Source organism: Sceloporus undulatus, chromosome 7, assembly GCF_019175285.1.
Source record: "Sceloporus undulatus isolate JIND9_A2432 ecotype Alabama chromosome 7, SceUnd_v1.1, whole genome shotgun sequence".
Classification (NCBI taxonomy): domain Eukaryota; kingdom Metazoa; phylum Chordata; class Lepidosauria; order Squamata; family Phrynosomatidae; genus Sceloporus; species Sceloporus undulatus.
The window spans coordinates 22,842,512-22,853,954 of record NC_056528.1 but is presented as its reverse complement, the minus strand read 5'-3'; the positions used below and the strand labels follow the sequence as shown (position 1 = coordinate 22,853,954).

Genomic DNA, 11,443 nt, shown 5'->3' with positions numbered 1-11,443 from the left:
TCTATGGTTGAATGTGTAAATAGCTTGCAATACAGTGATTTGTATCACACAGAGAGAGATAAAATCAGTAAGAGTGTAGTTAGTGATGTATTTCTACCCACACTGGCATTCAGGACATTAAAATATGTCTTACATAGCAACAGTTGTTTAAATTAATTCAGTGCAATTAACTCTAGCCAACAGCTGCTTGCAAGAGAACTTCTTTGCATTCAATGCAGGGTAGCTCTGCCAAGCAGCAAAGAAAGGGATAGCATTCTGTGCACAGGACCTGAAAGGAGTTTGCTCTGTATCCACTAAATATGAATTTAGCCTTCAAAACAGAGCAACTATAAAAGACAAATATATAACCCCAAGCAGCCTAATACATTTGAAATCAGATTTGCTGGTTAATGCTACAGCTTTTCTGAGACACAAATGATTGTGGATACTTGTCATTAGCAATACTAACACTGTGGAGGTGGAATATAGAGCAGTCAGGGAGATGTTATATTGTTATATATACAATGAAAATCCTGTGCAAAAAATTACCCAAATTCTAACCTACAGAAGATAAAATACTGCAACCTTCACAAACTGTTCACAAGCAATACCTTTACCTCTGGTTTACAGTCAATTATTTTAATGGCCTGGGAGGGGTTAAGAGACATTGAAATCTATCATCCTCAGCCTGTATAGATATTAGGAAGGAATGAAAGGCATTGTGGTACAACAACCTGATCCCTGGCTGAATACCTTCTTGCTTATTTTCCCCTTTAACAGAGTAGCTGTTTTCCCATGTCAGATTATATACTTTCATCTTGCATTCTTAGTAACACACGAGAACTTCTCCTCCTGGTTTATCTTCCTTCAGATCCCAACTATGGGGCCTGGATGGCTCCCGAAGCCCTGGAGTTTTCCTTCAGTGACAAAGCTGACATCTGGTCTCTTGGCTCCATTCTGCTGGAAATGATGAGCTGTTCTCGCCTGAAGGTCATTCTTGGTCTTCTGACAGTAGCGTGAGGGTTTTCAAAGTCTGCTCTTGTGAAAGTGGATTAAAAATACCCACACTGAAGAGAGAAAAATTTAATCTGATCTCCCTAGTAAAACCAGACAAAGGATAGTTTATGATAGATGTGATCAGACTAGTCAGTGGGAGAGCTTTAAGCCTGAGCTTAAATATCTCCCCTTGAAAAAAGACAAGACTTAATACTGTTTAACACTAGCTGGATCTTCTGGTCCTTCTGGGTTAAAACCGACACTGCATTCAGCTAATAAGCAGTGCAAGGGATGGCAGTTTTGCCAGGAACTGCCAGCAGTTTCGTGGGCTGAGTGGAACTCTGTAGATTCTCATTTCTGTAGCACAGGGTCCAGGCAACTGCCAACCCAAATTCTGAGAACAAGACCTCTAGGGCAAGGTGTGAAGAGGCACGAAACTTCTGCTCATAGGCAGAGCTGCGCTCCCTGTTCAAATGATGTGCTGCTTGTGTGTGTGCAGCTTTGACTCTTCCGCAGCTGAATGGGTAGGCATATATCTCTGTGAGTTAGTGCTGTGTAGTACTCATGACATGTGAGAAAGACGAAAATCCATATCGAGGTGTCATGCTAGAAATATCTTAGAGCTGTAGAAACACTATCATGCCTCAGATGTTTCCCAAAAGTGGCATTAAAAAGGGGAACAAGATGGGACTATATGGGAACACAACGGAGTTCTAAGGGGAGCATGCAAGTTTTACATGTTTGTTGAGTATGTTAATTTATTTTAGGGGCAAGATATCATGCAGTTACTGCATGACATTCAGAAGAACAGCAGTTGCCTGGAGGGGGCTTTGAAAGCAATGAAGCACCAGGAGACACCTTTGGCTTCCATCTTGCTGGGCATGCTGAAGATCGACCCCATAATGAGGCCTACAGCAGAGTGGGTCCCGCATTTGTTTCCTCCCCTTGTTGTTATTGTTGAAGAAATTAATGTGCCCTATTCTAAGGACATGCCTCCCAAGGCAATCTCCCTCACAAGAATAATAAAACAGCAGACACAATATGTGTTGCTGTTATGTGCCTTCAAGTTGTTTCCAGTTTATGGCGACCCTAAGACAAACCCTATCATAGGGTTTTCTGGGGCTAAGAGTATGTGACTCGTCCAAGATCACCCAGTGGGTTACCATGGCTGAGCGGGGAACTGAACCCCAATTTCTAGAATCCAAGTCCTACACTCAAGTCATTTAGGGTTGCCATTTTTTTTTAAATGTTGTAAGCTGCACTGAATCCTAGTCTTGGGAGAATAATAATAATAATAATTTGTGCTCAAAAACCTGGAAAATCCTAGATTAAAGGGATAACATCTATAATCCATAAAACACTGGTACCTTTAGTTAGGCAACCAAAAAACATAAGATTCATACTGAGGTTGAAACATAATGCAGAAAAAAGTGCAATGATTAATGCGTTGAATTATCAGAATGCAAATTGACAATATGAATATTTATTATAATTTGCATAATATGCAACTTAGATGCCTGGATATGAAGGACTGGAATGACAACCCTAAAGCCACAACTCCACAATGGCTCTATTACAATATGTAGATGATACTAAAGAAAGAAAGCTTGTTGTTCTTTACCATATGAGCCACTTCCAGGTTATTAAAAACAGCCTTTAAAAGAAAGGTTGGAGAGACCACTGTGATGACTGAATTACTTTCAGACATCACATATCCAGGTGTGGCATCAGTCTTTGCTAAAGGCTAGGGCTACAGTCCTGTTTACCTCAGTAAGTCTAGCTGAATTGTAAGTTGCTCTGAGCCAGTTTTAAATTGCCTGGAGGCATTTGCTACCTGATAGACAGAGGCTGCCCAGTTGATCAGTCTTGGATGGATCCTCCCAGCTTTATTTAATATAAGGAGCCATTCTGAGCAACACAAAACCCTTTTCTGTTATAGCAGGGTGTGACCAATGGAGCAGGATTATGCCCTCATTGCCAAAGGGAAGCAAAAGCCCAGGTTTGACTAGTTGATGCCCCTTAATTATATTTCTTAGCCATTTTCTATCTGGGCCCTCAAGAGATCAGTTGCTTCATGAAAATGTCATTGCTTCAGCAACATCATATAGGTTTTCCCCTCTCTTCTCTTGCTTTAGGGAGCTGTTTGATAATCCGATTATTAGGGAATGCCTGGTTCTAGCTGAGTCTCCCTTGATAAAGGTGAAGAAGTGTGTGCCTCCAGGATTACTGGACATTATCCTTGATGGTGGAATCCAGACTGTTTTAGGTAATTATAAAAAAGTAATTTTCATTGATAGGTTGCTGATGTTTTGGAGAAAGAATTGAGTCTAATCTATTAGGGGAGCAGGCACCTTCCTGGAGAAGGAAACCTGTGATATCACAAGCAGTAACTAGTCGGCGCAATGTACAGGTGTTTCTGTGCACACTGTGCGATTCTAACACATTCAGACCTGCTCAGGATTAAATGAGTGTGGGAAGAAATGAATGTGGGAAGAAAAGTCTGCACCTTTTGATAAACCAATTCTTTTCTCTCTTCCTGTGCTCTGAGTGCACAATACTGGCCCATTTTACATAGGTGTCACAATTAATAGGATAATTGTACGTGAGTACTTAGTATATATTCTTGTTGCTAATTACTGTCATGGCAACCTTTGAAATGAGAAACCTTCAAGGCACGCCATTGTCAGCTGCCCCATTTGGGTCTGGAAGACTCTGGGCAACTGTACCTTTCTTGGTGGAGTCAGTAAACCTGTGTTAATATGTATTACATGTTGTGAAACTAGCTCCAATGTCTTGATTAAAAGACATTATACAACCCATCTAAGATCTTGGTTAATAGCTGTGATAGTTTCTTGTACGCATTTTTTACATAAGGAGGATCTTACAGAGAAGCCAATTTGTCTGTCTTCTGTAGAATTTATGGTGTCTTATCAAGACATAGAGGAAGCTCAAGAAAAGAGCATTGAGCGTCTCATTAGCCTCTTGAAAGAAGCAAAGGGTATGTTTTGTTGTGCTTCCCTTTTAGCGTTATTGTTTAGAGTTTGCTATCCAATGTATCTTCCGTTCCCTGGCCTTGGGAGGGACTGGTGGTAAGGTGGCATCTTCCCAGCGGCCTGGTTTCTTGCCCACTGTGGCTGGGGGCTGAGACCAGCCACATGCCCTCTTCAGCCTGGGTGCCAAATCCCTGACACAAGCCTTGATAAGGTAACAGTCCCCAGTGAGGTCTGTCGCCTCATTTGCACAAGGGATAAAACCCTATGCCATATGGAGTGGGGAAGCTATACTTTAAAAAGAAAACAACAGCAGAGAACAAAAACAGACACCACGAACGCAAATAAAACAGCTGTAGTTTCTTTCCCACAGTCAATGTAAAAGTCTTCCTTGAACTTATGGATCCTGTGACATATGCCATCAAAAATCACATGGATTCTCCTGAGGTCCAGTTAGCTGGATTCTATTTCCTGCTTGAGATCATTGGCAGAGGTAGGGCAAACAGCAACGGTCAGGTCCTGTGTGGTTGTGGGGCCATTTCTGTAGCCTGCTTGGCCAAGTGATTTGCAGTCCTTATGTTTGTTAAGCTCATATCCTATTGCTAGAGGCCACCCAGTGACCTGCCTTGCCCAGTCAGAGGAGACATAACTGTGGCTCTCCCATCTCCACACCTGTTGTGTCGCACTGCATAGCATGCTGGTCCTCTTTTGCAACCGGAGCCAATTGATTTTAAAAGTTTTAATGTGTGGAATAAAAAAAAAGATACTCACCACTCACCATCTCACCACACTGGGAGCCAGCATGGCCTTTTAGGTGTCTCCTTAGAACTGGAAATACTCTTTATGTGACCAGTCTAATTTCTCAGCCTAACCTCCTTCACAAAGTTGTTATGAAGATGAGATATAGTGGAGGCAGCAGGGGAGAATTTTTTAACTCTTTGAAAGGGTATAAATACAATAGATATTCAATCTGGGGCAGTAGAAGATGGACAAATTCTTCAAAGGTCCATCAGTGATGCTGGGAGCTGTGGTGGTTTTGTCTGTCTGTTTCCATGTATAAAAAGAGGTAGGGGGGCACCTGTAAGCCTAACCAGATTATCCCAACACATCACAAGCTTTCAGGGATATTAACAGCCCACCTCTTCAGATGCAGATACACTGAAACAAACTAACATTTGTTTTCTCTCTGATAATAACTGTCTTTCCAGGACAACCTTAAAACACATTGAGCTGTAGTATAGGAAACTCTTTAAGCATTACCACCTAACCTCCAGGAAGCACATTACATGCCCTGTCCCCTCCTGTCTGTGGCACAGATTTCCACTGCAACCCTTTGTGGATCTTGCTTTGTGGCCTGTTGTTACCCTTGTCCTGAGATGAGCTGCTGGGGCACACATCCAAGGTCCCTGACGCCTCTTGTAATGTGCTCTGCTTTGGGCAGCTGTGGGACAGAACATGAATGTGGAAATGCTGGCCTGTGAGAACATTCTCAGTTGCGTGTTAAACTCCATGAGGACCCACATGGACAACGAAGGGCTGCTCCAGATGATCTGCACCTTATTCATGATGATGTCAAGCAACGGTAAATGCAGCTGGGTGTAGGGGGAGGCAGCGTCACCACCCCTCATGTTGCTGCCATATGTGCTCTGGCAGAAATGCTCAAGTGCAGAAGGTAGCAATGAGGTCACATTGAGGCCAAGGAAATAAGGCCTGCCTGCCAACAAACCCAATTTGCCCTCTTTGTCTCCCACTTGGGAAATTCCTTGGCTTTAAACCAAAAGGACATTGAATTGTTAGAAGGCAGTGGCTTCCCTTCTTTTGGGATAAAGACCAGCCTAGACCTTCCTGCCTGAGAAACCTGCCTTAAGAGCCAAGAACTGGGCTCAGTCAGGTTTCCTTCAGCCTCCCAACCACCCAGATGGGAGAAAAAGGAAGATCCGGTTCAGAGCCCACACATTTGACTACCCCTATGTGAACCCAGGGACTGGCTAGCAAGAATAAGCAGCTGAGGCAGTTCCTCCGTGGAGGCTGTGCTGTTATCTTCCTTTGCATGGCAGGAAGCCATGGAACCGTCACCCACCTCCATCTTTTCTTCCATGGGGATTACTCTGTTCAAAATAAGGTCCCCCTTGAAACATCTGTTGCTGTGACTTTCCAACTATTAGTAATACAGACAACAACCACAAAAAGACTACCTGGAGTAATGGAAGTGGGAAGCTTTAGGAGACACTTTGCTTTGTATAACTCTTATGGTGTCCTAAACTGGCTAAAGATGAGAAACGCCAATGCAGTTTTGGGTTTTGTTGATTATTGTGTCTATTTCACTTTGCTCACCAGAGGCAGCTGCAGAAGCCCTGAGAAAGGCCGGGATCTTCTCAGACATGCTAGCCATCCTGAGTAAATTTGCCCACAACAAGGAGATCTGCCTTGCATGCTGTGGGGTCATTTGGAGTCTGCTTGCAAACTGTAAGTATTGGGGTGTTAAATTGGGCTATTTCCCTCAAGTTCTTGCAGAAAAAGCTTATGGCCATAACTTGTTTGTCACTGACCCCACTGACTGATACAAAGAGTGAAGAGGGCCAACACCAGGCAGTATTACATTACAAGAATTAGCTGTAGTTGGTTTGTTCTTGTTGTTAGCTGCCCTCAAGTCGGTTTTGACTCATGGTGACCCTGTGGATGAGACATCTCCAAGAATCCCTATCTTCCACTGCCTTGCCCAGATCCTTGCTGATAATAACCCCTCTGACTGAGTCTATCCATCTGGTCTGTGGTCTTCCTCTTTTTCTTCTACACTCTACCTTTCCTAGCATTATTGTTTTTTCTAATGATCCGTGCCTTCTCATTATGTGGCCAAAGTATGATAGTCCCAACTTGATCATCTTAGCTTCTAAGGAGAGCCCTGGTCTGATCTATTCAAGAACCCATTTGTTTGTTTTCTTGGCTGTCCAGGGTATCCTGAGTACTCTTCTATAGCACCACATTTCAAATGAGTTGATTTTCTTTCTGTCTGCTTCCTTCACTATCCAACTTTCACATCCATACAAGGTATTGAGAGAGAGAGAGCGAATGTGTAAACACAATCCCAGCTTCAATAGCAGCAATTAACTTATTCCATCTATTTCAGCCTTCTACAATGTAATTGTTAGAGCTTTTTATGTCATGTGGCTCCTCTTTTAAACTGGATTTTACCTCAAAGGGCTGCGGTGGCTCAGCAGTTAAGATGGTTACTTTGACGATTGCAAGGTTGGCAGATCGGCAGTTCAAGACCCAAGTGCTGTGTGACGAAGTGAGCGCCCATCACTGGTCACAGATTCTGCCACCCTAGCAGTTCAAAAGCATATAAAAATGCAAGTAGATGAATAGGTATGACTTTGGTGGGAAGGTAACAGCATTCTGTGCAGTCATGCTAGTCACATGTTCATAGAGCTGTCTTTGAAAAGGCTAACTCTTTGGCTTAGTAACGGAGATGAGCACCGTCCTGTACATTCGGATCCAACTTGACAATCTTGTCAAAGGGAAAACCTTTACCTTCCTCATTCTCAAACTCATTTCAAAGTTTTGTTATTACACATGAAACCTCAAACAGCTTTACACTAGGTTAGTTAAACTGACTGTCCTGAAGGGAGTGCTTTCTCTGTAGTGATCTGTCTCCCACACGGATTACCAATGGACACCCACTCCTGTTCTCTTGAGTGTCGCAGATGAGAATGTGGAGGAGAAACAGGATTATGCACAGGTCACAATGGATATTTCACGCCAAAACTGAAAGGTGGGGTGTAAGAATAATAATTTTAATTCACCAGGATCTTTGTGGGAAGGCACAAGATAACTTAATAAATACAACACTTCTTACTGTATTTCCTGGAAAATAAACAAGTTGCCTTATCTTGTTGATTCAGTGACCGATGTGACTGAAATCCCCTTGAAAGATGCCATCAAAGTTGTGACCCTTGTCCTTGACGCACACCTGGAGCATGCTGAAGTGGCAGAGTCAGCGTGCTGTGCTTTCTGGGCCCTGTCCCTTCATGGTGAGCCTTCAGAGAGTCCTTCATCCAAAGCAACAACAGGGCTGGTCCAGGTGGGATTTGGACTGTTGTCTTCTGCATGAGGTTGGAAGATTCTCACTGGGATCTGTGGCTGTAAACCACCTATATTCCCTTGCTATGTGCAGTTGTGTGGGGATGTGGGCCACACACACATTTTGTGTGGACATGAAATGCAAGTTGGCCCAAAATAGGCTTCACCAGAATCCCTTGCCAACATTACATGCATCTTCCCCAAAGGTATGCTGGCATTTGTCTCTCTGGTTGTTTGCTTTCCCCTGTCCAGGTTGCATAGAGGAAGCTAATTATGAACCATATGCCTTGCTTCTGTTGGAGGCTCTCCGGTGCCATCTGGAAAGACCCATCCTTGCAAAAAATGCCTGCCTGGCCTTGGCAAGCCTCTTCAGGACTTCTGGTAACAGCCTCACATCACCAGGGAGAGGGGAAACATAGCTGGGCTACAGCACCCCTGGGCAAACATTCCTCTTATAGTCTGATGGGTAGCCATGTGTGTCATGGGGTCAGACAAGGGGAACACCAGGCTCACAGAACCTACACAAGCAGGGTGAAGGAAAACACCAGGAAAACATGATCTTATGTGGTACATACCCTGCAGGTGGGGGAGCCATCATGGCACCTGAGCACTCCAGGATGCAGAGCGATGAGTCTGAGCCTCTGCCATACCACCCCCCAATGTGAACAAACTGTAGGGGAGGAGGGAACACACTGCTCCCATTTCTCTTGGCAGAGCTCTCTGGCTTCCGGTTCATCATCACCGATGAAAAGGGAAACGGGATCAGCCTCCTCAAGGACTGCTATCAGCTCCACCGCGAAGATCCTGAAGTTGTGGAAGACATCTGCATCCTGATTGATGAGATGTTCAAATATGGTAATGGCTCCTGGTTTTGCACACTGTCTGCCCAACCTATCTGTTCTGCCAGCCAGTGGAAAAGGGTGGGGGGCTTTGGTTCCCACCCTTTAGTTAAATGGGGTCTTGCTGAACAGCCTTGGTTGGGGAATCGAGTTCCTTACATACCTTGGAGACAGCGTTTGCTAGAAATCTAAAACAAGCAAGAAGCTTGAAGGCCTGTGGGGGAGATTATTAACTCAGGGGATGGCAAAGCATGACAACTCCCATTACCCCCCCCACACACACACACCAGTAATGGAAGAGCTGCGCATGGTGACATAGTCACAGGTGACATGGAATAAAACTCAGCTCATAGCTGCTTCATGAGGTTTGTGGTTCTGCAAGACTGCTCATAGGCCCTGGCAACGGAGGATGGGCCATACTAGGTTGGCTGTTCCTTCTCTGGCGTGACTAGAGAACAGGCTCTGGAGCCTGGCAAAACCAGTGTGGGAAGGGCTCCAAATATGCCTATTGTTAGAGGGCAGTTTCTCCAACCCAAAGGTTGTTCTGTTTTGTCAGCATCTGTAGTTTCATGGTAACTGGCAATAGAAACAGTGACATTTTTTAAAAATTGCATGCAACATAGCATCAATTCAAAAAGCTCAAGCAGAAAAAAAAAGTACAGGAAAAAAATGAACTAGTGTAGATCATTAGACTGAAGCTAATCCCTTTCCCCTTTTTGAACTGCAGATGAAATAGTGCTGGAGATGGTCTCCCAGAATATTTCAGAGATGCTGACTGAAATGAAAAATAGATTTACTTCCAGTTTGGTAAGCAAGAACATCAGTAAGAAAAGGCCTTCCCTGTCTATGATCATCCAGAAGGAGCAGAACAATTAACACATTATAGCCCAAGTTCACATCATTGAGCTTTCAAAGCAACAAATGTAAGAGGCACCTTTGGTTCTGTGCCTGGCAAAGTAGCACAGTCAAAGCCCAAACGCCAGCAGGGACCTTGCATTGATCCTCAGGGGCTCCTGGCGCTGCCACTCTCCTCTATGCTAATGTCTTCTCAGAGCTGGCAAGAGGAAGATGGGGCTGTTTTTCCTACAGCCTTTTCCTTTCCCCCTGGGCAACTGGGGAGCTCAGGGCCAGAGGAAGCAAGCAAGAACAAGGGCATGCCACTGGAAGACCCAAATTCTCCCAGGCCCCAAGTGTGCAGCCCACACTACCTGGCACTAGGTGTTTGCTGTCTGGTCCTTCAGATGAGGAGGGTCTTATAACAGGTCACTGAGGGTGATGGGATAATGTTCCACCTTTAACAGATGAGCTAGAACAATGGGCACCTGATACTCATCTCTCCCCCCATTCCTAGGAAATAATTGCCCTGGCTGACAAGGCACTTGCCAAACTGCACAAAAATGGTGAGCAATTTCAAATATATAACTTGTTATTTACAAACATCTCAAAATTATTCTATTTAAACTATATATTTTTCCACCCCCCTACTTATTCTCACAGGGCTCCTTATTTGATCTGCAGTCCAGTTTATTAAAGATGATTTTTCTGCATCTGCTTCTGGAAGATACGGCCACAGGCTTCAGTGACCTCACTTTCTGTTGCAGAGGTGTATTATTTGTGGAATTTAGGGCTTATATATGTTAGTGTTGTTACGCAATTAATAAACATGAAAGTAACCGTGACTTTCCTGCCCTTCCATCAGGCAGTATCTGCCACTTTGCAGTTTGGGCTCAGAAAGCTGTGATGCGCAGAGCTGCCGCACCAAGCCTGGCTAGCCCCTGCCTCACTTCTGAAAACTACAGCCATATCCATGAAAACCCGGGGCCTCCAGGCAGCATGTGCTCCTGTATTTGGGCTCAGGAGGAGCTTTTCCAATGCATACAAATATATTTCTTGTCTTGCCTCTAAAATGGTTGACAAATCAGCATTTGAAAGTCCCATTTCAAAAACTGTTTGTCAGGTACCCTGGAGTGTGGCCACTTGAAGAAAACTCTCAATCCCCAGCCCCCTCCTGTATACAGGACACATCCTGCAGTTCTCTCGATCCTGGTGAGGAAAGGTAAAGAGTGACCAAAAGGAACTGCAGCCAGCCAATGACCAGGACTTTGGCAGCAACAGGAGGCACTGGTACTTTCCTGACTCAGTTCCAAATGGTCAAAGTGTCCACATAAATGAATTTCAACAAATAGCAGAGGCTTTCTTAAATTTTTGACCCTCTAGACTCCTTTCCTGTTTCTAACTGTCTCCTGTGGCTTCCACAACCCTGATGAGAAGGGGCACATGGGTGCCTGTTGCAGCTGGGAGATTTCAGAAGATTCACTCTTCCACAACAATAACCAGCCTCCATCTGCTGGGAAGAAGACGACTCAACAACATTTAGCAGGAAAACCTAGTGGTCTGGTTTACCTGGTCAGACGTTGTGGTAAGCTGCTGAACTATTAATGCATTGCTCCCCAAAACCAGGATACTCCCAAGTATATACAAGCACAAGCCTTTCAGTAGAAAGAAAAATGGTGACTTTCTCCCTTTGCAAAGCAGTTTTCCAGAGAATCTGGGGCTGAG

General features: G+C 44.3%; 1 protein-coding gene across 7 annotated transcripts in view; it reads left to right on the top strand.

Moving 5' to 3' along the window:
* STKLD1 (serine/threonine kinase like domain containing 1) overlaps positions 1–11,443 on the top strand; it is a 17,295-nt gene extending 5,852 nt beyond the window's left edge. For 3 of the 7 annotated variants that reach the window (XM_042477915.1, XM_042477913.1, XM_042477920.1), the window contains 12 exons: positions 851–969; positions 1,743–1,894; positions 3,111–3,241; positions 3,890–3,973; positions 4,339–4,458; positions 5,407–5,547; positions 6,303–6,431; positions 7,868–7,996; positions 8,298–8,426; positions 8,760–8,900; positions 9,612–9,691; positions 10,236–11,443. In XM_042477915.1, the coding sequence (XP_042333849.1) occupies positions 851–969; positions 1,743–1,894; positions 3,111–3,241; positions 3,890–3,973; positions 4,339–4,458; positions 5,407–5,547; positions 6,303–6,431; positions 7,868–7,996; positions 8,298–8,426; positions 8,760–8,900; positions 9,612–9,691; positions 10,236–10,415 (1,535 nt within the window). In that variant the 3' untranslated portion in view covers positions 10,416–11,443. The remainder of the gene's footprint in view (positions 1–850; positions 970–1,742; positions 1,895–3,110; positions 3,242–3,889; positions 3,974–4,338; positions 4,459–5,406; positions 5,548–6,302; positions 6,432–7,867; positions 7,997–8,297; positions 8,427–8,759; positions 8,901–9,611; positions 9,692–10,235) is intronic. The other 4 variants (XM_042477916.1, XM_042477919.1, XM_042477918.1 and 1 more) reach the window with 4 other exon arrangements.